Below are 26,581 nucleotides of genomic sequence, written 5' to 3' on the forward strand. Positions count from 1 at the left end.
AGCCCTCAGCCCCTGGAAGCATTCAAAAGGCACATGAATGTGGCACTTGGAGACATGGTTTAGTGGTGGACACGGTGGTGCTGGGTTGATGGTTGGACTCTGTGATCTTGGAGGTCTTTTCCAGCCTTAGTGAGTCTGTTGGAACTGAAAAACCAAGTCCTTCTGCTCCTTGTGAAATGCCTGGTGTTGCTGTCAGGACTAGAAGCCACGGGTAACAGGGGCTGCTCCATATGATAACCATGGCATGGATGTGGGTGGAGGGAAGCATCTTTCATGAATCTGGGATATTTAGAGAGCTGACATCTATAACAAGCAAAACTGTGAAAGGAGCACAGGGACTCGACAGAGCTGCAGCTGAAGCCCAGTCTCCTCTCCCAGTCCCATGTCAATGGTACTCAGGCACAAAGCAACCCGAGTGTAAAGTTTCTTTCCTACTGCGTCAGGCCTAAAGTGGGATTAAGAATTACGTGTGAAACTGTGTTTGCACTCCATTACTCATTTATCCAAAACAAACAAAGAAAAGGTTTCCAAATTTACACTTTTTAGATAAATGTTATGTAAAGTATAACTATGAGCTTGGAAGCAAAAGCAAGTAGTGATTTACTACAGAAATAAATAAGTGGTAAAAAGATTATAAATAACTGTAATTTTCTCTTGGTTCTCTGGCATGTCCTACCCCTTAAATTATTTTTCTTTACAGAGCCCTCCCATCATCCAAAGCAACCACTTTAACTAAAATAATTTATAACAAAGATTACAAATGTTAGGGCTCTAATGTATTTGGTGGATACATGAAGCAAAATTTTCTTATGATTCTCCAAGATAATCCTGCAGATTTTGAAAGGCACAAATGGGTGTTTTCAATGATAATGAAATCAGCAGCATGGTATTTCTTGGGATGTACTGTGGGATGCTGGAGGCCATGAAGCCTGGGGCATAGGGGCAGGGAGAGCCAGGCAGGCATTTTTCACTCTGACAAATGAGTGGGTTATGAGGAGCACTTCCAAATTTAAGCAAAATACATTATGGTGCAGTAGTATTCGATTACTCAACTCTTCATTGCTGTATCTGTTAGCTGAGCTTCAAATTAAGCAGTGGTGTCTTCTGTTCTTTAACAGTTTGTGGTGTTCTCATACCTGAGTTCATGATGACATTAAGGTTTCTCTTTCTCCCCTTGGACTGGTATCTTGGGGATCCTTCAGAAGTGCAGGGATATTGTTTTCCTCCATTTCAGCTCGAATATCAGTGACCCAGGCAGGATCTGCAGGGAGGCAGGAATGGGCAGCTGGTCTGGACAGGTTCGTATCACAACTGGAAATATGGACAGGTCTTTCTTTGGGCTGAAAAAAGAGTTAAAGGAGCCTCACATTTTGAGACTAGGTTTGCAAGAAATCACCCTGTAGCCCAAGTATGTTGTGGGCCTCTCTTGTGGGTTCGTAATTGGAGCAAAATATTTATTGTACTGTAGCTGGAATGACATTGTTAGCTATAAAATCTCCACAAAATGTTACTTAGAGCTTGTGAAATAACTTGGAAACCAAGGTTAGTGTTGGATGGATCCCAAGCTCTTTCATATGGCTGTCAAACGTTTCTTTTCTTGGCCCATCTGGTGTCAGAAGGTGTCATCTAATACAAACCAAGTCCACATATCCTGGACATAATGCGAATTTAAATACCTCTTTACACCTGCTGTGAAAATAAAACAACTGCATGGGACACAGACACCAAATAATTCATAAGCTAAACAAACAGTTTTTGCAAAGACTTGTATGAAATGCTGGTGCAGGGTCTGTAGAGCTGAAAATGAAGGCAGCTCACCAGGTCCTCCCTTACCTGTGGATGCACAAGGCTCCTTGGGAGCCTTGTGGTGGGACCCCATCCCAGGCTGCAGGCTCTGCCATTGACCTGTTTTAGACAACCCCTGGGTCTGGCCAGAACCCCCTTCACTGAGCGAGGGAAGTGACCTGCTCTCTTAAAATCTCATTATAGTAAATGCTGAGTTGAGAAATCATGTCACAGCTTTTCCTGTTGGTAATGTCATCAGTGGGAGAAATCTGCCTCCTCCATGCCTCAGCTTTGCTTTCTGCTGGTGCTGCCATAGGGCACAGTGCAATATCTCACTGGTCATGGAGTTCAGTAATGTATTTGGCAGTACACACGTGTTTTGAAAACGGATTTTCTGGAGGCTGCATTGGATGTGCAAGCCTTGCAAAGAGTGGGACCTCCACTAATTTTACAACTCTTGTCTGACAGACAAATCTTGCTTGCTCTCAGCAGGAGTGAGGGGAAATGGTCCATGGATGTTTCTGGACTTTCTACATCTGTTTACCTGCTTGTGTGCACTGATTTGTGCATACAGATTCCTTTCAGAGATATACTGTATAAACAATATAATGCGATTTTGTTAGGGGAGTCTTTCATTATGTTACTTTGTGCAACCATCTCCGAGTCTTTTAAGTACCATCACTGTGTGCAATATGAATCTAGTCAAAAGAAACATGCTGTGATTCAGGCATCTGCCTTTTACAGTTCCTGAGTCACAGGCTTGTACTCAGAACCTCAGTGAAGCATCAATACACAATTTAATGTAATTTTTTTGTCTTTTTGATCATCCCTTTCTGAACTCAAACCACTTTTTTGGGAGTATATGCACCTTAGAAACATGTAAGCATTAAGGTATACATAGAGTTTATAGTGGTTAGAACACTGTAGTTGTGTAATGCTTTAATAATAAACATGGGGAGAAAAGGATACTGTTGTGATAGTTAAAGTGTATTTCTTAAAGAATAAACAATAGAAACCAAATCAGCATCCAGAATTTCTCCTCTGCAAATAAGTGTTACTTAAACAATCGTAATTCCTTTAAAAATGAACTTTATTTTGCCTAAGAGAAGGAACAGAACTGAAGCCACCTACTGAGAAATTCTATTTTGCTAATTTTTATCTATTCTAATGCAAATAGTGGTTTTAATCCCCTTAACTCATCTATCATGCATGACAGGTCAGCCAGCCCATTGTCTGTGTATTTGAAGGATTCCTGTCCAAATCAGACTTTCTGTCAGTAGCAGTTGGGCAAGAGTCTGCTCCTTTCTGAAACACTCATGTCACTGAAAAATTACAACTACCTTGGAAAACAACATGGAATTTGTGTGGAATTCGCACAGGGTCTTCGCAGATAGGTTACTAAGAGTTCCTATCATAGCAGGGGAAAAAAACCAGAATGTCAGATTAAGGACATCTAGGTTTTTGTATAATCTACTAAACATCTGTAGCTGATCCAGAGACATGACAAAGGTCAAGTTTGGGGATTTTTTTTTTTCCTGTAGGGATTTCTTTGTATATTCTGAAGCCTAAAAATCACTGCTTGTTTTGAAATGCGTTTTTGATTGCAGTAAAATACAATTTATAATAAGTAGAAAATAATTACTAGGGGCAAAAAAAATCCATGTATTTTTGTAACATTTAAATTTTAATTAAATGGGGCTTAGAGTAGATTGTAAAACCTTCTTTTGTTGAGACAACCAACACTGACAAAATATTAATTAATGAATATTCAGAGAGCTCTCTGGATCACTTTTCTCATTTTGAAATATGTTCTGTCAGTGTTTTTAAAAACTCAGAAGAAGGAAATTAATAAACATTGCTTATGTGGAATAGTTCCCAGTATGAAGACCTGCCAAACAGAATCCAATGCATTGCATTAATGTCAATGAAGACTTTTGAACCAGATGTGTCTATGGGTCTTTTTCATTGTTTTCTCTAAAACTGAAGCTGGGATAAAAACCAAAAGGTTAAGACTTGACATGAGGAGAATACCTTTCTGTGCTACTATTAGGTCATTTCCCTTTTGCTGTGTAAATTAAATTGTGGTCTTGCTTCAATCTGGGATCATTTTATTGTTGTTGGTTTTAATACAATATACAAAAAGTTCTTTTCTTTGGAAGTATCATCATGATATAACTTCAATGAGTCATTGTAATTGTTCACTCATTAGCATCCAAGGGATTATATCAGTTATTTTGTTTCTGGGATCTTTTCTTTTCCCTCTCCTCTCAGGCAACCCAGTTATGGTACGCTTTGCAAGCAGTTAATTTGTGTATAATAATATTTAAGTGGCTTATTGTAATTTTGTGTGTGTGTGCAAACACTGGGGCAGCCCTTAAAGCCCATTTTAGGAACCCTGCAGTCTTTGTCTCCTCATGGTTCTGCCCTTGCACTTCGGTGCATGGTCCCTACCTAAATGCAGAGCCAGGCCCTTGGCTCCCAAAGGGCTCAGTGCAGCAACAAGATCCAACAGGTCTAAGGCACTGGGTGAATATTTTTGCCCCTACTCTATTCCCTGGGGACTGTGGGACCTGCCTGTGTCCTTGGATGTGGGTGAGCTGTGTGGCCCCAGTCCTCCAGCAGGTGCCCGTGCAGAGGGATGGAGATCCTGTGCTTGATGCAGATTTGAGACTGGTTATTTTCTCTACAAAGCAAATGAAAAGCAGCTCCCATTCTCTCACACAGGACCAGCAAAGAGATCTCCTGCCTTATATTCCCATTATCTAAGGCTGACTAAACTGAGTGTTCCCACAGATTGGCAGATTTGGGCTAGGAAGTAGTAAATTCCTTAGATAGGGTCTGCTCTCTTTACTTTAAGCATTACACATACTGCTGCTTAAAGAGGGGAAAAACAAAAAGGAAAGAAAAAAGTGAAGGGGGATCAAGAGAGTGTTTGCATTGGCTCACTGGGCAATTAAAAATACATAAATGAAAGAATTGCCATGAACTTGCCTGAAGGGCCATAATAAATAACATCCTCCATAACCAGTACATAAAGTGTGCTCTATGGTTTTGAGTGAAATGACTGTGTTTGTTTTTAGGGTTGTTGAGTATTTTTCTCTCAGAAATGTAACAGTTGGAATACAGATAGGCTTATGTTTCTGTAATTGTGGTAAATGTATTTTAAAAATCACTGTTTGATCAACTGCAAATATTACCAGTTCAGAGGTTAAATGCTTTTGTTGAAGTCACTCAGGGAAATCCAGCAGAAGTGTAAATATGGCAGAAAAAACTAAACAATATGGCAAAGGAATATTTGCTGACTTAAGAGTGCAGGATCAACACCAATATTTTTCCAGTGATGCTAAACCTCTTGTAACTGCTAAATTGGATTTGTAGTTGAATGAAGTATCAGCTGCTGTTGGACAAGCCCATAAAGGCCGGACGGCTGGCCTTTTGTAGGCAGGGCTTAAAGGACGATTGATATGTTTTAGCACTTTTGGGATTATTGTGATTAGGAGGAAGCCATTCTGAATGATAGAGAAAAGGATGTAAAAAACACAGTCCACAGCTGGTAAGCAGCATGTGTTTGCTATAAGGAGAGGTCATGACTAGTTGATCCTGCTGGTTCGGGCATTGATTGACAGTCACGAAGACTTGATATTATGAAGCAGACCCTTCTTTTTTCTCCCCCCCTCCCCTTTTTTTTTTTTTTTTTAAGAAATGATGCTTCTGTTGTGTTAAGTCAAAGTATTACAAAATCTGGAACACTCACTGGTGGCAAGCTAAATGTTCAGAGACACAGCTGTAAATTTGGAGTTGTTAAAATATCATCTAGAAATTAGTATTCAACCCATATCTGTGAGAACAGTAAATAGGAGTTACACAATTAGCTCTGGTGTTTCTGTGTTTGCCTTTTTCATATGTGTTAGCCTTAAATAAAACCCTCTTTACCATCTAGTAGAAAATTTATGCTAAGTATGAGGAAATTTCAAGTCCGCTGAACTTGTTGACTATTATATGCCTGGTATATCTAAGATATTTATCCAGGAATAATTTGTGTAAAAAATATTTTACTAGCCAGAAAACATTTTTTTATCATTTTATTTCTATTAACCACCTGCCTCAGAAGACATGTCGGTTATTTCATCTTATCTCTGCTACCCATTCAGAAACATAGTGCTTCTCTTTTTTTCTCTTTTTGTTTTCTTTTTTTTTCTTTCTGTGAGCAGCCATCTGAAAGCTCGCAAATGCACATTTAAATAGTTGTATCTCTGACTCTTTTTAGTGGGGCTGTACCTCTTTCAAAATTTGAGTTTAGCATACCACACAGGAAAGAACACAAGCTTGCCAACTCCCGCTGAGCGTTTTTTCAAGCCTGTGAAAAGAATGAATTATTCAGCAGTAAGCATGCTTACAGCTGGCCATTTGGGAGCTTTGATGTGCGAATCAGGCGGTTGCATGAATGCCCTTATTGTCATGTTATGTGTACACAGTGTGTGAATTATTGAAAATAGTGAGGCCTGAGCCTCATCTGGTAGAGATTACAGTGCAGGCATGCTGGGTGAAGGTCTGTAATTGAAAATCCCCAGATGCTGTTTATTTGGCCTCTGTCACGTGGCCCTTCTGCAGAAAGCTTGGCTGAACAAAATGCTGCCCGCCTGGGAAGCGGTGCCCAGCCCCCTCCCAGCCCCGCGCACAGTCCAGTGTGCCCACGACTTAAACACCTGCCCATAATATTTTTAAAAGCTTAAATTAGATTTGCCTATAACGTTTAAACAGAGGATGCCTTACTTAGAGGTTTAAACTGCTTAGCCAGTTGTTGACTTGCAGAGCTCTTTTATCTACAAGAGGCTTTTTGTTAGCCAATTTAGCTATAAGGCATCTTCAGAAAGCGGCACTGGTGAATTTTAGGCAAGATCTCCCAAAGCCGGATATTCTGCCAGTGCTGGGGTTGAGCACCATGACTTTGTGAGGCTTTTCCTGCACAGGCTGCAAGCCCCACCACTCAAGGACCCTGTGCCCACCTTCTGATGAGGAAAATGTTCAAACCAGTGTCCATGCACAGACCCCCACAGCCTAGGGTGGGATCTGGATCCAGCAAGACAAAGATTGAGGTGCTGCTCACAGGGACTCTCCCAGCACTCACAGCCTGCTCCCTCATCCAGCAGAATTCCCAATAGCTCTCCAAGTTTGGCCCAGAGGCACATGTGCCACACTTAGCAATCACCAGGTCCTCATACGAGCTCCAAGCAGAGGTGACCAGAAATGGAGTTTACCAAAACTAGCTGAAAAAAGATTTGCTGTGGTAAAAACATGGCTGTGAGAATGATTTGGGAGATGAAATGGCTCTGCAGGTCTGTCCCCAGACTTCACAGTCAGGATGGAAATACTTGTTTCGAGCCACAGAATTTGGAGAAATTCATAGCACACCATTATCTGAAAAGAATAGGCTTTTCTACTTGGTCATTGCTTGAATTATTTTGCTGAGTATGAACATTTTTTTTAAAATTAGCTGCTCATTTTCAAGTTGCTAACTGGCTTTATTTCCCACACTTGCCTATTTTTATCACGTTTGGATGGTGCCTGTTACTGGGAGCTGGGAGGGCGGAGGTTTAATTTGTGTCATTAATGTTCTAAATAAAGACGCCCGCCCACCACGCAGCTTCACAGGGACGTGATGTAGCGCTTTTGCTGCCCTGCTGCTGGCGGGGACTGGGTTTGAGCAGTGATGCCTGTGGCCCAGGAAAAGGGACATGGTGTGTCTGGGGGCACGTCCCCAGGTCATATAGGTCCTAGTAGAGCTGTAGTGGTCTAGTGGCTCCTGTGCAGAGGTGGTAGTGCCATTTTTGGCCCTTGAAGGGATTGCCACTTATGACTTCCTCAGTCAGAGGTTGACTTTCACCTTGGGGGCCTTGCTCATGCTGGGTAAGTGGGAACCCTCATGAAGACCTTCATGGGGGTTGATGCTTGGCTGCTTTAGGCTGTTCTTGAAAATAACATGAGTGGAGGAGGCTCCCTGCACAAGGGCCCTCTGTTAGAGCAACAACTGCCTCCCCCAGGGAGAGGCGGGTGGGAGCCTCCCCACTGTGCAGCTGCTTCTACTTATTTTGAACAAGAAGAGCAGAAATGTCAGCCCTCCGTGCTGTCTGAGAGGTGTCTGGGATTAGCACACCCTCCCCTGTTTAGGGTGATGGCACTCAGGGAGGGAACCTGTGTCCCACTGCTTGGCAGGAGCAGGGCTGCCCTGGGGACTTGGCTGTTTCCCCAGAGGGGCCACAGTGAGGCTCCAGCTCTCCACAAAACAGGTTTTTAGCATCTGCACTGTTTTCTAGATGAACTCCCCTTTTACTCCATGCCATGTTTGAAAAAGATGTTCTGTTGTGTAAAATGCCTCTCCCTTGGCACCAGTCCAGGGAGAATAACAGTTTGCAATTGCACGGACAGTATGGAAGGACATAACAGATAAAGCCTGAATTAAAAGGGGGAAAAGCAAACCCCAGGAAGCAGCTTATGTAAAATATTTGTTGTGGTCCTCTCCTGATCTTTTCAAGATCCTTGGAAAAGATTCCTGTGCTGTGAAGATGTTTTATCTGACCATGCCTCTCTCTGATATCTGAACCAAAACATTCGACACAGGAGACTGTCACAGCGAATGACAAGGAGATGAACATTTACAGTTCATAAACCTGACCTCTTCTCTTCTGCCAGGCAATTTCCCTGATATATATGACAATGAGAGCAGGAGAGTGTGTATAGAAAGTGGTTCCACAGCTGAGATCTTCTTAGAGAGAACAGAGCTATTTATTAATGATTTATTGATCTATTTATTAATGATTTATTTATTTATTAATTTTTCTCCCTAAGGTTTTGAATGGCCAATTAAAGAAGTTCCTTGAGCCTCCTTTTGTTTCAGTCTCTTCTCGTTCCCAAGAACAGGAAAGGGTTAAGTCTTTCTTTCATTAAAATCTTCTTTGGGCTTTAGTTGATCTGGAGATAAGATAATTTCTGTTAGTATCTGTCAGAATTGGTAAAGAAGAGCTCCAGTGTTTGGTAGATAACATTAAGACTGTAAACTTTTACTTGGGGGCATCTATCTTGTACGTGTCAGGCAGCACTTATGTTTGTATTTATGGTAGTCCAAAAAAGAATTTATGTCTTTTCAGATCGTTGTGGCTAGGCAGAAGGTATTTAGTGAACCTCATGAGGCTTCAGTATCTCCTGCTCTGGCTAAACCTGACATGTTTCTTTGCTGTGTTGAAAACATGACAGTAAGAAAAATGTATGTAAGGCTTTTGCCTGGCCACTTTTTGTGGTTTCTTGTAGAGTTCCTCCTCCCTGCAAGTTAGAGCAACTTATTCCACCCTGTTGACTCTTCTGGAGGTAGACTCTGGCTGGCCTTCACCTTAAGGGAAGTGATCACTTCGCAAAACCACAATCTTGTTTGTCACGCCCCTGCTGGGCTAGATAATGGCCAGAGAACATCCCCTCTCCCAACCTTGATTCGTGCCAAAGCACTTTATAGATGGACGGGGGCTCAACCAGAGGCAGCACTAGACTGGTGTTTCAGTGCTTGGTGTTTTTTATGAAGCTGCTTTTCCTGTCAAGTGGCTGCCTGGGAACTTGAGCTTTCTTTTAAAAATAAATTTTGAGCTCTCTCGACTGGGAAGAAAACTGTCAGACCTCAGCTGTGGCCAAGGGCTGCACAGGACTGCCTGTGGGGCAAGGGTGGGTGGAGTGACCTGTGCTGTGCCTATGTGTTTGAAACATCTTCAGCATAGACAGAGGGACATCCTTTACACCACCTTATAGTGTCACTGACCTTTCAGAGTCACCAGCTGCTGCTAAGGACAACCTGACAAGCATTTTGCAACAACAAAAACCACCTTGGGTATTAATGTATGCATGTACTTTAAGCATATGCAAAGCAGGTACTTTCTGGAAGGGGGGCACTCCCCAGCTAAATGAAAATGTGCATTTAGAAATACAAAAATGTTCATACCACCTATCACACTGATGATTTCAGAAATGTGATCTCCGAATCTCACCAGGTCGGAGAGGGCTCTTGCAGGCTATTGTTTAAATTATGAGAAAAAACATGAGACTAGAGAGGTACAGAGGTTGAGCATTCCCCAGTTTCACCCCATGAACACTAAGGCACTTGTTCACTGCAGATGGCAAGTATCTTGTGAGCACAAAGGGCTGCAGAACTTCATCCTAAAGAAAAGATCTTTGCATGAAAATCAGGTAACTAGCTGCTCCTCTGTTTGCATGCGGAAATCCCTCATTTGTGTGCAGAAATGTTGCTGGTTTGTGTAACTGTTTGCTCACGCAAAATTTACATCTTGAAGTTTGTCCTGAAGAGACCTGCTGAAGAGTTACAAACCTCACATCCCCGTTACAGTGGCACGTTGTGGGAAACGTGGCACACAGTCCAGACCAAAACAAAATGGGACTAAGAGACAACACAGCTCTGCTCTGAAATGTGTTGATATTTCATGTTCTAGTACCCATTTAGCAAACATGGAGGAGACAGGAATGATGAGACATTTGATACAAGGGTTGTAAAATAAGGCTCAAAGGGGGAGACAGAAGGAAAGAGGAAAACGAAGGTCTAGTTTGTCTAAACGTGTTCAGTCCTTCAGTCAATAAAATGCCCTTCAGACATAGGCAGGCTACTTCAGAGCTTCCCCATCTCTCCCCCACAGCATCAAACTGGAAGAGGTTGAAGCCCTTGCTGACAATAATCTTCTGCATTCCCCAGTTATGTACTCATCCACTTTAAAATAACTTGGTGGGTGACAAGTTATTTTCTTAACCTCCCCATTTTCAGCTTGCTGCTAAATCAGTTTTCTCATTTTCTACGCACGAGCTACTTATCCCCTGTGCTGAATGCAAATAGCTCTGTAACTTAGGACTTGTTGAACAAGTATATTTAAGTTATTACAGCTCATGGAGAAGTAACATAATATGCAGTGAAAATAAACAGGGCACCACATAAAACTTGTATTATCTTCCATGTCAGCAATACTTAGGAAGGAAGTTATTTGGAAAGAAAATGTTAGTTTGCATTAGGTAGCATAATGTGTGACTGAAGAAGAGTCAAATAGTTGTTTTAGAGACTTGGAAATACTTTACATTTCCAAGAGAAATAGAACCCTGAATAACAAACCACGGTGTTGATTGGCCCCATTGCCACAAGAGATTCACAGGGCGACCACTCTTGTGTGTAGAGTTAAGGGTGTGATTGATAACCTGCTGAACCGGGACAATGGTTTCTGTCACTGGAGGAAGCAGAGTGCTTCCTGGCAGGAAGGACAGATTTTGCTGTCCTCCTTGTAGAAATAATACATGGAGAAAAGCTGTAACATCTGGGTGATTGGCTCTCTGGCTTGAGTGGCACACAACCTTCTCAAGAGCAGCTGCTCCTCCCAGCAGGGGTCCAGGTGGGCCAGGGGGGCAAACAACACTCAGAGCAGTTGGAAGCAAAACTAGAGGAGCCCAGACCTTGTCCCCCAGCATGGGAGGTTCTCCAGTGAGAGATCATCCTGGGCTCCACTGCTGGCCAAGGAGGCGCCTCTCTTCCTGCAAACAGCTGCAGGACTTCAGTGGGGAAACATTGAACTCATAGGCCTCTGCATAGTTCCTGTGGCACTTACAATGCCTGTCAAGGAGATGGAAGAGAAATACTGGTGAACAATGAGAAATACTGATAAATTGTTTGCAAAGGAAAAGTGGAGTGTGTGTAAAAAACATTAACCTCATCTGCACGGAGGTCATATGTCAAAATGTGGTGTTTTGATGGTATTTATGGATGTGAAGCTGCTTGTCCCTTATCATGAATTTTTCTTTGTTTCAGGTAGGAATGAATTGATAGCCAGATACATCAAACTTAGAACAGGGAAGACACGGACCAGGAAGCAGGTAAAATAACCCAGTGGGGAAGTATGCATGTCAGTGAATGACAAAACATGGCATTTTTGGCTGCAGTGGCTGTCTGTGCTTCAGCTCTGATGAGATGATGTATTGACTTCACTGTTCGGATTAAAATATGCTTTTTAGAGAATATTTAAAACTCTGGGGTTGTGCATCATCATTTCAGGGGTGGTTTGAGGATGATTTTTTTTATCAATCTATATGTACATGAACCTGTTATTCCCCTGTAGCTGGGGAAGAAAAATTCAAAAGTTGAAGCAAAGACATAAAGCATTATGCCTTATTTCTCTATAATATAGTATAACTACAGAATATAATGATTATTTTGAGATGGTGAATAATGGAACTTCTTAAAAGTCAAGAGAATTTGCTAATATAATAGAAATTAAGATTTTTGCATGTGAGAGGTAAATAAATAAAAACAATCTGGCAGAACTGATCGTTATCATGCTCTCAGCTCATGGCCAGATAGTTGCTACAGAATGAAAAAATAATAAAAAAAGTCCCCAAAAGAGCCTTCAGGCTCCTGGTCTGTGACCATGGTAAGATTTCATTCATCAAAGAGGCAGAATAAACCTCAAACCAGTCTTAAATATCTTTCAGATGGTTATCAGATAACATTAATTCACCTCATATGACTAAATCCTTTAATTTATAATATTCATGGCGATCAGTAGCCACGCAGAAGACACATGCTCCATGTAGTTTATGCACTGGTTACTAAACCCTTGCACTGTCTAAAATTGCCTCACAAGTTGCAGAGTCCCCTCGCTTCCTGTAACGTCAGATGCAAGATTCCAGCTCGCATCAACACGTGTGACAAAGGGGACAGCAGAGGCTTGCACACTTGCATGCTACACCTGTTCTGTAGTCCAGGGAAAGGTGACTCTGAGTCGGCAGACACAGAGGTGTTCTGTTCTGCTGCCGGCACTTGGATTTAAGGCACTTTGGGTGCTGTTTTGCCCTGAGTGGTGTCCCTTGTCAGTTAGGAAGAAAACATGTGTACGAGGGATGAAAAAAAGGCATGAGAAAGGAGAGAAACTGCAGCATGTGGAAAAGGAACAAACCAAAGACTGGCAAAGAATCAGAAAGGAAAGACCAAGTCCCAAGCTCTGCCGTGCCATGCCCGTGTGAGCTCCAAAAGTGGGGGGTTATGCTGGGACCATAAAGTTGCATCAGGAGTCAAAATGCAGACCTTTGAGCTAGATCCTTGGCCAGTATGTGCCAAGAAACCAAGAGGGTTGTGATGGCTTACATGTCTGCCTCCGTACTTGTACATCCCTCTATAGGGATTCATAAATCACTTTAGACTGACTGTTTAGAAAAGTTTTTTTGTCGTTACTTTGGAGTTTTAACTGACCAATTAAATGTTACAATTGTGCTTCTTGTATAACCTTTAACATCACTAATATTCCACTGAAAGCAAAACAAATGGACATGTGTGAAAACTTGATCTATGTGTTTGACTACAAAATTGCTTACTAAGCAGCAGTATAACTCTGAATTACTCCAAACTGGTTCTCAAGCTGCTTCTCAAAGAAGTCTCTGAAGATGGCCTTCAGGGACTGTGCACATTGATCCATTACTGTCCTCTTCTCTACTAAAATATAGGCTTTTTGGTACTATTGTCATGGAATAGTCTTACAGAGGGAGGAAAGCATTGTTTCTCCTTTTCTTTTGCTTTGTTCTTTCCCAGACAGGAATTGTAACTGACATAGGAAAAATGTGCCCCACCTGATATGGTATGTCCTGGGTCAAACAAGAATAAGAGATTTCTCTTTAGTGTTTTTTACCATCACTGCAGGTTTTAAACCTTCACACAGAAGGCTGTAGGATGCTGAGCACTACCAAGTGATGCTGAGCAGCATCATTAAACCCTCATCATCAATAGCATGAATTTCAGTATGTCCCTGGGTAAACATGAATGTGAATTTGTTCCCAGACCCTGTAGTGTACAGACAACAACTTCTGTACAATAACTGGTCTAGTGCAGGTCTGGGTTTACACAAATTTCTGAGCAAAATGTAATGGCCACGGTCCAAACCTGGGCATCACTCAAGCTGACGTCAAGTTACTGGTTCCCACTTACATGGGTGTTATGTGGGCAGACTTGATGCTGAGATTACAGGGGAAACCAGCACACGTTCAGGGACCTGTGTTGTGCCAGTATTTTATTGTTTATGCCAGAATTTAAAGCATTTCAGTGGAGTCAAAATGCAGCCTGAGTCTTCTCATTGGAGCTGCAGAGCAAATAAATAATGGATAAAGTTTTCTTGGTGCCAAGTTGTGTCTCAAGCCTAGTGGCAAATGCTCAGAGCAGGCATCTGCATCCACAGCAGATGGGGTAGAAATCCTGTGGGCTCCCTGTGCGAGAGCGCCGGGCCTGGGCATGGATGGGATCGGTACCAAAGCACATGGGCTGCGTCCAGCTGTGATCTGTGTCTTCTATCTTGTAGCTGAATGCACAACGTGGTGGGTTACATGTTTTTTTTTCTTTCTTTCTTTCTTTCTTTTTTTTTTTTTCCTTAATCAAGTCACTGCAGTGATGACCTGTATTGTTAAGCCTCAGTGCTAAGAGCTTGGTATCTGGCTGGGAATGTGGTATCTTTAACAGCAGAGCTTACTGAAGATGCAAATAACTTCCTCCCCTCAGAAAAGTTTCTTTTTTTTTTTTTTTTAAGATAAAAAATAGACATTTAAAATTTGATTTGCTTTTTGTTTTTCTTTTGTTTGTTGTTTTTTTTTTCCCCCCCTATAAACCTGAACAATGTAGGTGTCTAGTCACATACAGGTCTTAGCAAGAAAGAAAGTTCGAGAAATTCAAGCCGCCATTAAGGTACGTTTGGCTTGCCCAGTTGTAGGGGGCTTTTCATCTCCATGGTTACAGGCTTTTCCTTTGTTTCCTCCCTTCCCCTACCCTGCAGGTGTCTAGTCACATTCAGGTTCTTGCCAGAAGGAAATCTCGTGATTTTCATTCCAAGCTGAAGGTATGCGCTTTTCTGCTTTTGGGCTTGTGGTTGCTATGCCTGTCCCTTCCTCCTCCCCGCGGTGATGGGCGAGCGCTGGGGCTGCTGTGCCTGTAACCTCCTTTTCCTGCATGTGGGAGCTGTCTGCGTCTCTTTGTGTTTAATCTCCGGTTTCTGCACTAGCATCCACATTAAAAACGTTGTTTTAACACCGTCCAAATGCAAAGTGAACTACTCTTTGTAACACCTCAGCACCTAAACCTGATTTTTAACCCATTAATCCATTTTTTGTTTCACTTTTTAACAGTTGAGTGGTTAGGAGTGTATTTTAGTACACAGGGGTTTTATGCAGTTGTGTAGATGTTTTTTGTCTTTTTTTTTTCTGGTTTTTTTCTGGGTTTTTTTCCTTTTTTTTTCTTTTTCCAGAGGGGTAATTGAGGTAATTGTTTTCCATTCCCAGATGTTTTTGTGCTTCTGAAATGCTATCAAGAATACTTAAAACAGATCATTCCAGTGCCAGAGAGCACAGCTTATCCAGCCAGATTGCTCTAACTATATGGTGTTTCTAGAGTACAATCTAGTATCACCTCAAGTTACCCATTATTTACAAGATTCCCTGAAATATAATTTTTTTGAAGTAAGTTATTGACATTTAGTCTTTGGAGAGCCTCAGTCAGAGTCCTGTTCAGGGAATATTAAGTATGTTTGCTTAATCTGACATGATGAATTGTGCATGTCCCCATTTCCCATGCTTTCAATAAAATATATTCTAAGGCTAAAAAGAAACTCTTGGAAATGGTTAATAGGGGTTTCTTGGATTGCTTGTTTTTTCAAGTTTTCCAGCAGAGATCTTTGAGACCTATTTTGTTTTCACACTATTTAAAAGTGGAAGAGAAGGGGTTTACAGTTTTTGCTGTTTTTTTTTTTTTTTTTAAATAAAATCCGAAGGAACTTGTAAATCTTTTACTTCCCTTCTTTTTTTACTTTTTTTTCTTTCTATGGGTTTTTTTTTCCTTCACCCAGATGAGAACAAATCACGTTTTTGTTCTAGCTGAAAAGCAAAATGTTTCAGAAAGTAATTTCATAGTACTGAGCGGTGAGCACTGCAGATGCTTACCCCCATCCTTGAACTGCAGCGTATAAATAACAGCCTGGCTTTGTAACAGGCCTCCTTGACAGAAGCACTGGGTTTTTCGTCCGCAGTGGGCAGCATGCTGGCAAGCTTGTCTGGCTGTTGGTGGCTGGCTTTTTAGCTGCACTGGCTGAGCAGTTGGGGTTCATAAAGAACAAACTAAGACAACTTAAACGTACTGCTTTTTAACCGAGGGTGCAATAATACAGAGATATGTAGCATTTTAAGCTCAAATTGTCAAGCCTTGATGCCTAAAATTAAGTATGTTAAATAGGTGGCCTTACTTTTGGAGGTGCCAAGCACCAGCAGCTCTTGGAGTTTTAGAGGACTGGTGAGAGCTCAGGGCTGCAAAAATCAGGAAGCCTGCTTAAGTGCCAAATACAGGCCTAGGAGCCGAACACAAATATTGGATTTATTGTTCTAAAATATTTCCCTTTCTGAACGACCAAAATAGCTTAAAATATGAAGACACTTATAAAGCAAAAAAGTTTTTAAATACTGCACCTGCTAATTTTTATTGAAGCTTTCCAAAGAAGAAAGAGTAGCCAAACACTAAGAATATTTGAGACCCCTAGCTTAGATGACATTTGCAGTAAATAGAGATTTGGAGGAAATTTTCCTTTTAAGGAGTTGCCTGAAAAAGTAAAGATTCTGTTTGGACAACAAAATATTTTGTAAGGGCTTCAGACCTTGCTGCCCTTTCTCGCCTGTCCATGCTCTGCAGCTTCCCCAGTGTTGAGTTGAAAGTGGGGGAGCTGCCATTTTACTGCTAGGAATTGATGGCTTCAGGAAGATTCCCTGCCTCCATGCCCCAACACTCTGCAGGGACATTTACTTCAACTCTCTTCAACAGTATGGTGGGGACAGAGTGCACACTGGTGACAGAGGTTTGCTGGCCCCTGGCCTTGCTGTCCCCCTCCATCACTGATGGCAAAAGCTACCCCAGCCCTTCCCCAGCGGGTCTTGCTGGCTGATGGGTCCAGGCTGTTTGTCCTACCCCTGCTCCCAGCATTAGCTCTCTCTGGTTACTTCTCCAGAGCCCCAAGCCTGAGGGGTGCCCAGGAAGGATGAAGGAGCCAGGCTCTTCACACCTCTTCTCCTTGCCATTCTTGGTCCCAATGAAGAAGGAGTCATGGCATGACACTTTCCCCTTGCACAGATCCCTTCTGGAAAAGGGGCTGCCTCACACAGAATCACACAGAATGGACTGGCTGGGTTTGGAAGGAACCTCTGGAGATCATTTAGTCCAACCCCTCCTGCTAAAGCAGGTTCACATAGAGCAGGGTGCAGAGGACTTTGAAAACTGCCTGAAAAGGACATCACTGATGCAAAAGTGAAGACAAGGTGAACACATTGCAGTACCTGTAAGTGCTGACTGTTTCAACAAGGACCATTTTGGCAGCATCTTTTCAGCAACCTTTTCAGGAAGATAATGGACTCTTGCTCTCACGCAGCAGATGCTGCCCACATTTCTTGGTGAAGGGGTGATGAAGAGGAAGACAGAACACTCCTTTTTACATGAGTGACTTTTAACATAAGCATGTACAGGACAAGGGGGAATGGATTCAAACTGAGAGTAGATTCAGATTAGATATTAGGAAAAAATTCTCTACTGTGAGGGTGGTGAGACACTGGAACGGGTTGCCCAGAGAAGCTGTGGCTGCCTCATCCCTGGAGGTGTTCAAGGTCAGGCTGGGTGGGGCTTTGAGCAACCAGGTCTAGTGGACCTGGTCTCAGCCCATAGCATAGGAGTTGGAACTAGATGATCTTTGAGGTCCCTTCCAACCCAAAGCATTCTATGATTCTTTGCTTCCTACCCAGGTCAACTCACCCTTTGAACAGTGAGCTGACACTTGCAATTCCTCTGTAAAATCTGTGCTCAGTGGCATCCAGGGAAGTAGTTACTACTTAAAAAAAACCCCACATGCATCTGATGACAATTTTAAGATGTGGCTGATGTGATCTGTCCAATTGACCTGGGCCTCTTAGTCCCATTTTTCCTAGCCTCTTAGTCTGATGAAGGGTATATACAAATAGCCCTCATTCCCCAAGTACCAGCTGAGTCTATTTCATACCAAGAGATTTTACTATCTTGACTTGGTCTGAAACCTGCTCATGGCGAGGAGAGGATTTGGACAACTCTTCTTGTGTTTATCTTCTGCAAAAATCCAAATGGATGGAAGGATTTCGGAGCTATCCACACCCATGACATTGGACAGACTATTGCTGAAACTTACCTAACAGGTTGAAATCTCACCTGCTTGCCATAAAGTCTGCTTGGTCCAGCAAAGTCCCTTGTCTTTGATGAGCAGTGCCTGCAGCTGCCCTGGATGGATGAATCCTTAGCCTGCAAGAAAGTGAAGTTTTGCCCATAATGCTATTTCTACATTTCAAGACCACCAGTAAAGAAAGTCCCCTCAGCCCTTCCAGGGATGTCATATATTTTAATTCTTTTTACAACTGGAAAATACTCCTATTTTAGAGATTTTAATCTTAATTTACTGAGGTTATTAAAATCTTCCTGAAGTTGAGAGAAATTTAATCTCATGAAAATGGGAAGAGAGGCTGAGACAGGTCTGAAAAGCAGCTCCTCTTCATTACATTTCCTCTCATACAGAGACTGGGGGAGGCAAAGCAGAATTTTTACACTCTAATGCTGTATTTCCCTGTCAAATACACCAGTCCATAGTGTTAGGTTGCAGCATTTCCCACTTTTGCACTGACAGGGAGCCAAAGTCATCTCTGCCCATTCAGGAGAAAGGATGGATTGGAAGTTGTACATAAACAGAGAGTAAAGGTGTTCGCAGCAGGATATACATCTATCTTAGGTTTTCATATCAGGTTTTTTTTTTCATAGTACAAGATTAATTAGACAGAAACCAAAAGAAGCATTAAAATGCCTACAGTTCACATGTATTACATTTTTAAAAATCCATTATTCTACATTCTGCATTGAGGGATAAAAAGAAAATATTGTTGTCAATTATAAAATGCTAAAGATAGCTCTATACTTTTTAAATGAACAATGATAAAAGCCTTGAAAAATTCCCTTTGATGTGAATGGAGTCTTCAGCATTTTGAAATACAATAAGATGGATTAATTGCTACTCATTAGGCAGCAAGTTGGGACAGCTTTGAATGCGCATTCTCTTCTTGGCATTAGCTATTGCCTGGCTGAAATAGCCAGCTTTTGTATTTACTCCTGTCTTCTCTAATAATAAGCAAATTGGAGATCAGGGCTAGAAACACTGAAGTGCTCTCTATCTTTTGTCCAGAACAATTGTATATTGTCACGATTTGTTTATCTTTTTGAGCTACAGCTAATTATTGCAAAGGTTATTTGAATCAATATGAGATCTGAGCAGAGTAACATCTGCAAAATTGCTTATTAGGAATCTATTTTATGTTAGTGTTACTGTAACATCCATTTTGTGAGCAAATTGTTGTTTCTTATGTCTTTTTTTTTTCCTTTACATGAAAAGTTTTGTATTTTAAATATGGGTACAGGTTTTAGGGCTTCTTAAATTAATATTGTTCTGTTGTGCTTACTTTTCCTCATACTGTCTTAGATTTTTTTTTCTCCCAAAGTCATAGATAACATGATATTCAAAGCCCCATTTATCATTTTAGGATAACAGGTTTTATTTTTTACTCTAGAACTTGTTTGAAATGATTGATTGAATTATTCTTCTGTTTATTTTGGATTAAAAGAAAGTCAAGCACAAATCCTTTTGTTCTTGTCATGTAGAACTCTTGTTTCATGTGGGGCTTTTATAGATATTAAGATTTATAATTGGATGATACTGGGGAATTATTATTATCTAATTTAACTATGTTTTTTGCATTCCAAAACCAATCAGTGAAAAGTAAACCTTAAGGGCCTGATTCATTAAAAGTTATAGTCTCCTTGCATTAGATTCTTAGAGCTTACATCTTTCAAAAACAAAGTGTTTGCAACTGCAGCCAGAAGCAGTTGGCTAAAACATGAGGCAGACCTTGATCTCCATTACAGAGATGATATTTTAGGGATTTAGTGGGACTAGAACAGTTTTCCACTGACTGTACTCTAAATCCACCTTGGAACATTCATTGCTAATTATTTAGCACAGTACAGAAGAAGACTTTTGTAAGAGGAAGGGAAGGCAGGAGTCTGAGTGTACAACCTGTTGCTTTCTGTGTCATTCCTGGGCAGCAGCAATCCCATTTACCTCATAAATTATATAGGGTCAAACCAGGTCAGGGCCAGATGGGACCTATCCAAGGAATACCTTAAGCTCCAGCAGTATTTAATGATTCAAGAGGAGATACTGTCCCCCCCAAGCCTCTGTTGAACTTCAGCACAGGACTGCGGCCCACTGGGCCAAACTTTTATTTTACTGCATCAGTTTAAACCTCATTAACCTGAAAGAATTTCTTCCAGCTTTACACAGCAGCACAAGTGAGAGCAAACCCAAACCCTTTCTGTTTTGGACAAGATAGGAAATCAAAATCTTAACTATTTGCAGTCATTAAAAATCTCACAACGTTTCTGTTTAGAGTAGGGGTGTTAACCCATTTGTCCTGGCCAAATTCCAACCTGGGTAATTACTGTAATCTGCCTGTTTAAATTACCCCTGCCGTTTTAATTGGATATATTACTTCTCTTGCTGCCTAAACTGTGATGTAATACCATTGTGTGTTATTAATCAGTTACCAAGTTTCATCCCAGAAGTGACTGCCTTGCAGTGATAGGTAGAAAGACCGATTCCCTCCTGGTTACAAGTGCTCTCCATTACAGCATAAAAAAAAACCAACATACACTTGTTTTTAAGTGGCAGACAAGCTAATATTGCAATCTAAATATGCAGCTTTAAAATGTGGTTGTCTCATTTGTTTCTGAAGACTATGAAGTCTGCCCTATTACATAAGCATAGGCCATCACGTTGCAGCTCTCCAAAATGTCGTTGAAGATGCTCTTTTGCCAAGGGAAGTCAGGACCTCTTATATATTTGTATTTGACTTTGAATTTGATTTCTTTCATGTTTGAATGTGAAGTTACAGTTACTCTGAGAAAAACTGATCTTCCAACTGTGCAGAGATTCCTAGGCCTACAGAAGGTGAAACTTCCCGTTGATGTTTATTGACCCAAGTGTATTCATGTCCCATGGAGCTGGCAGATTTGTCACCAGTGGAAAACTTGGTAGAAGTTGTTGAAACTCCTCAAAGCTGGCCCAATTGCAAGGACTGTATTTCTGAACTGTCATTCCAAATGTTTTTTTCTTTCTCGCCATCCTCCTAAAAATGCAGTCAATCCAAAGAGGATGAAATGAATGGCCACCACAAAATGCAGAACATTCTAGGGTGAAAACCAGCAATTGGCAAGAAGGAAGGCACATCCCATTTCATGTCACAAAAGAGAAAATCTCCCAGGAATGGACTTTTATATCCCTTACAGAGCTTTTACTTTCAAATGCTCCTTTCATTTAGACGCACCTAATAGTAAGGCCATTTTAGCAGCAGAAGAGCATGAGGCAGGAGAACAGGCACTGGCTGCACCTTCATGTGGTGGCACTGGCACAGCTGGTGGCAGGCAGGAGGCAGTGCAGGAGAGGAGCCTATAGTGCCACAGCACTTCTGGAAAATAACAAGGTAGTCACAAAAGCAGGGCACACACAGTTTTGGAGGTTACTAGGACCCAGAGACACACACATCTCTTGAATTGTGCATGTCACACACAAGGTATCGATCCTCGTACACTTGGTTTTGTTATGGTTCAGCAGGCTATGTGTGAGACTTGCATGGTTGGGCATTTCCAAGCCAGCTCCCCTTACAAAAAAGGGGGAGAGATGGAACAGGGAAGTCTGGTGGAGATATATCTCCAGATTGTTTGAGGGCATCTCATTTTCATGTTTTCATGATGGAGAGTCCTTCTTACTGTGCAAGAGGGTAGAGAGGTCTGGAGAGCTGCGTGCATCTCAGGACACTGCCACCTCTCAACAGCCACCAAAGCATTTTTTTAGCCCAGTGGCCTGCAGACATCCAAAGGCAGCCAGTAGGACATGCCATGCACAAACCTCCCGTGCACACCCTCCCACTCTGGGGCAGGCAGAGGTGAGTGCCAGTAGCTGGCAGAGCCAGGGCTGACTTACATCTCTTAACCAGCAGGTTGGTTGTGGTTATATTGGAAAGCTACATGTTGGAGAAGTGGCTGAGTTTTGTCCACACACTGGTGGATATCAGTGACAGGAGAGAAGCTGCTCTGCAGAAGGCCTGAACTGTGGGGAGGGGGTCCCAAGGCTCAGACAGGTCAGAAGGCAGTGCTTGGGAGTGCAGTGCTGGCACAGGAGGCAGCGTAGGTGAGTCTGCAGGTGTCAGAGCTTCGCAGGCAGCTGAGAGCTGCCCTTCAGGCTCACATCCTTCGAGGTGCAGAGGGGAATGATGTCAGAGCAGCCACTGCCCTGCTCCACCTGCTACTCCTCCAGGCTGTGTCCCACAGGGGCTCCTCACACAGCTCAGAGAAGCACACACGGTCAGCAACAATCCCCCTCATTCAGCACCCGCAGCTTTCACACTGGGAGCTGTGGGTTATTTCTCCCCAGTGTTTTGATGTTATTTTCTTAATCCTTTTTTTTCCCCCTTTTAATGAATCAGTCCCTAGGTGAAAATAATGCATTTGTTTAAAGTTGATATTTAATACTGAGCAAACTGCTCTTCCCTTGTCTCTTACTATTTTGTTCATATTTTGCTAAGAATCTGCTATTCTACACAAGCATTTTAATAAACTGTTTGTTGTTGTATCCAGGTAACAAGCATGGTAAGTATTTTGACTAAACCAAGTATTATGTACCTTAGCTGTGCTTGGCAGAATTTTTGGCTAGCCTTTCCTGTACTTTCAGCCTGTGCTGTTTCTAAAGGAGCTATTCAAAGGAAGAAACTGCTCACCTATAGTACTGCTACATATAAGCTTTAGAGGGAGCATATGTGCAAAGTCATATATCATACATAAGAGCATGCATCTCTTGCCAGCATGCTTGCTACTTTGCTTGTAAAATAAAGCCAGAAAAAAAAAAATCCTTGCCTAATACTGCTTGTGTTCCTTCATTCTAAGTCACATACCTAAATATTAGTACTTATAATATAGTACTTTTGAATGAGGAACCCCATTTTACCAGATAGTAACATCTGATTTTTACTTATTTTGCCTGACCTCAGATATACCCTTGGTTAACACTGTTGCATTAAGAGGCTTTCCCTTTCTATTGTGATAATACGTGATTGGCAGTGACTAGGATTCCAACCACTGCTCTAATACAAGTAACAACCCATCTTTTCCTAAACTTGTTCCTGTATGCTTGAAAACAGCAGGAATTTTGTGGCTGATAGTTTTCTTTGGGAACACTGTAAATCAGTAAAATACCACAACTGAAAATTTAAAATGTTACTTACATGTTTGTGATCTAAATTTTAAACTAGCTGTTGTAAAACTGAATCCAAAATGTCTCTAAACCTGTGAGCATGAAGGAAAATCTGTCACTGTTTGCGAGTCAGTCGCAGTTCTATGTTCTCATTTTACAGTGTAACATGAAAGGCAAACTTCTCTTAGATCAAACTGATAGAGCTCAAATCTCAGTGCTCCCTGTCTTGCAGGCAGAGCTGAGCCTTAGCAGCGTGCCCTGTTTAGTCAAGTCTGATTTAAAATCAGCAGAATTTGCCCAGATAAACAAGTGGGCAGTAGTTTGCTCTCCCAGAGCTTCCTGTGTGTTGGCAGAGCAGACTGTGAGAATTCAGGTCTACCATGCATGTCTGAGAGGAGGTTTTGCCTTGAGGTAGTTTGAGTGTTAGCCTCCGTGCTGTATTTTTTTTTTCCTGCATGGTTTGCTATTTTTGCATTTTCTGTGTGGCTTTTAAGTTTTTAGTTATGTGCTTATAGCTGCAGTTATTTAACATCATTTGTTGTGCCAAATGTTTTAAGACTCCATGTAATTGTCATATTAAAGGATCAGACAGCAAAGGACAAAGCACTCCAGCACATGGCAGCAATGTCATCAGCTCAGATAGTCTCAGCTACTGCTATTCACAACAAGCTGGGCCTGCCAGGAATTCCCCGTCCTACATTTCCTGGGGCACCTGGGGTAAGTTGTTAGCTGAGTCCCAAAAAAATCCCTCTGTTCTCTAATAATGTTCAGTAGAACTTAAGGCGGAATGAATGGATTAATGCTTTCACTTATGTTTACAAAAGGAATCATGCTTGTTCAAAAATATCCAAAATCTTTCAACACAGAGAACAACTGTGGGTCTGTTTGTTTGTTTTTCCTCTTTCAGTTTTGGCCGGGCATGATTCAAACGGGGCAGCCTGGATCCTCACAAGAGTAAGTCTGAAAATTAAAATATGCTTCTTTATGCAGTGCGAGGCTGGCTTGTGCACTGTGCCAGAAGATACCAGGGAAGCAAGAACTTGCAAATTTTTCCAAAAAGGAGATAAAGATAGTTGTAGGGAAAGAAAGAATCTTTACAGTGATGTGAACTCACATTCAGAAAATTGTAAGATGGGCACCCTCCTTTTTCTCCTGTTGCACCGTGAGATGCAATGATAATGCCAGGGAAGCTGCTAGTAACATTTTGTCGGTGAAGAAGTTTCCAGTACAAGTCCTTCCATCCACTTTTAAACATGTCAGCAGTGCTGGAAGCAAGGGGGACCTATTTTCCTGCATGAAGGCCATTAGTGGGGTTTCAGCACCATGTGGAGGAGGAGGCCTTGGCCCCTCTGGCCAGTGTTACGTTTTCTGCCCTGCCATGGTCTCTGGAGCAATGTTTTCCAGCCTTATTTTTCAGCTTCTCCTCACTTCATTCCATTAAGGACCATGGGAGTGTTTGTGTCCCTGTGGTTCAGTATCCTCTGGATTTACTGGGAGTCAAAGCAGTCACCATCCATGGCTACTGTGACCCTTATGAGGGATGGGTCAGGTTTCCCGCTGCATGACTCAGTGCAGATGAGCCCCTCGCTTTAAGGTGTTGGGTGTAATTCTCATTTCCGCCCTCTCTCTATTATCTCTTTGCTGTCTGTCTGTTAAATATGCTATGCAAGGAAGAGAGATGTTTGTGGGTAAAGGTCATTAACCACTTATGTTGTTATACTATGTGACTCTAATGGAATTTACTGTGGATAGCATGGTGTGTGATTTCTGTGTAACTCTTTATTCCAGTGTAAAGCCATTCGTTCAGCAGGCCTATCCTATACAGCCATCAGTCACAGCTCCCATTTCAGGTAATCCTTCAATTTATCCTCTCCCTTAAAAATACTTGAATTTCGTACTGAATGTGATGTATTAATTTCTGACACAGGAAGAGTCACTACTTCTGATCTCACATTCCCTGTAGCCAAACCAAACACCAATACCAGTGTCCTGTTATCTGATTATATCTTAGAGGAAATCATTGAGCTTGTTTTTTTTTAGGTAGGAAGCACTAATACATGTGCAAGGAGTTGTGATACGTGATAGCCAGTCAGCATTCAGTATTGTAGGAATTATTATAAAAAATTAGTAATATGCTGCATGTTTCTTTTTTAATAGCTATGTAACAAGAATACACCTTAGTTTATTTTAAACTGAGCCTAAAAGCCCTTCCAAAATCATATATGTTTAGCCTTAAGTGTAAAACATCTCCATGTATCTGCTTGTTTATAACTCTTGCCCTCTTGAAGGTCCTGCTTTGCCTCGTACCACTTTGCCTCATACCACCTCGTACTTTAAAAAGTGCCTAATCTTTGATCTGACTTCCATTGCTCAAATCAAGTCAAGCCCTTCCCATGGCTACTTCCCTGCTCCTTTTCCCAAGTCGGTTTCATGTCTAATTTCAGGAAAGATGATTATTTCTTTGCAGATGATCTCTCATTTTACATCTCCCTTGCCAAATGACACCATCCTTCTGTCTCTGTGCTGCAGTTTTTCGACTCTTACCCCGTTCTTTATTATTTTCTGACTTGCTATTTAGTGCTTAAAACTAAAGCTATCATTCTGCATTCATGATTATGTCCTTTTTCTTGATATTCCTAATTTATAACATTATTTTCTAAGGCAATGTATGGTCTTCTTTTATCCTTCAACATTTTCTCTCGGAATAGGATTATCAGTATTTCTAAATCAGTCAAAACTGGTGCATGAGATTTTGCTTCATTAGAATCCTGTTCATGTCTAACCAGTCCATAATTCCCTGTTTTGTACAAGCCTCTCACCTTCACTGCCTAAATTTCAGGGTTGGGGTCAGGTACCACCCTCTCATTATGGGATATGGGCACACGCTACTGTGGCCTCTCTGTGGTTCTCAGCCTGGTTCAGGATTATCTTTGTTCTCTTACCTTTGGTCCCTCTCCCCTGCCTTCCTTGTGCTTGTGTCTCTCCCAAGATGAGTTTTGCCTTTGAGCTGCTGCCTTTCCCTCTTCCTTTGCTGTCTTCTTTCCTTCTCATCTAATTTTCTACAATGAGGACCAAAAGATAGCATTTACTCCTTCTCTTGAGATGAATTAGAGATGCTGGTTAGCATCCCTTCTCTATCTAGATCATGCCATTCTCTCTTTATTATCAATTTGAAAACCTTCTTTTTCTTTTTAGGGTATGATTCAGCTCTCTACAGTAATTATTTATTATTAGCTGTAATATAATGCTACCTAAAAGCTCCAAAAGAAGTCAAGCCCCAGTGTGCAAATACATAGTAAGAGACAGTCCCTGCCTTGAAAAGCTTGTACTCTAAATAGGAGAGGGGAATTGAGAGTGGCAGAAGAAATAGGCAAAAAGAGAGGTGATTT

The 26,581-nt window shown here is 41.6% G+C and overlaps 1 protein-coding gene across 7 annotated transcripts in view; it reads left to right on the forward strand.

Annotated features, from left to right (window-relative positions):
• TEAD1 (TEA domain transcription factor 1) overlaps window positions 1-26,581 on the forward strand; it is a 157,843-nt gene that overhangs the window by 100,055 nt on the left and 31,207 nt on the right. For 2 of the 7 annotated variants that reach the window (XM_050335491.1, XM_050335494.1), the window contains 6 exons: window positions 11,624-11,688; window positions 14,625-14,687; window positions 22,580-22,591; window positions 23,775-23,909; window positions 24,100-24,146; window positions 24,981-25,042. In XM_050335491.1, coding sequence (XP_050191448.1) covers window positions 11,624-11,688; window positions 14,625-14,687; window positions 22,580-22,591; window positions 23,775-23,909; window positions 24,100-24,146; window positions 24,981-25,042 — 384 coding nt within the window. Of the gene's footprint in view, window positions 1-11,623; window positions 11,689-14,473; window positions 14,537-14,624; window positions 14,688-22,579; window positions 22,592-23,774; window positions 23,910-24,099; window positions 24,147-24,980; window positions 25,043-26,581 lie in introns of all 7 variants that reach the window. The other 5 variants (XM_050335498.1, XM_050335493.1, XM_050335495.1 and 2 more) reach the window with 5 other exon arrangements.

Source organism: Myiozetetes cayanensis, unplaced genomic scaffold (genome assembly GCF_022539395.1).
Source record: "Myiozetetes cayanensis isolate MyiCay16 unplaced genomic scaffold, myiCay2020 scf6-25, whole genome shotgun sequence".
In the NCBI taxonomy this organism is placed as follows: Eukaryota; Metazoa; Chordata; class Aves; order Passeriformes; family Tyrannidae; genus Myiozetetes; species Myiozetetes cayanensis.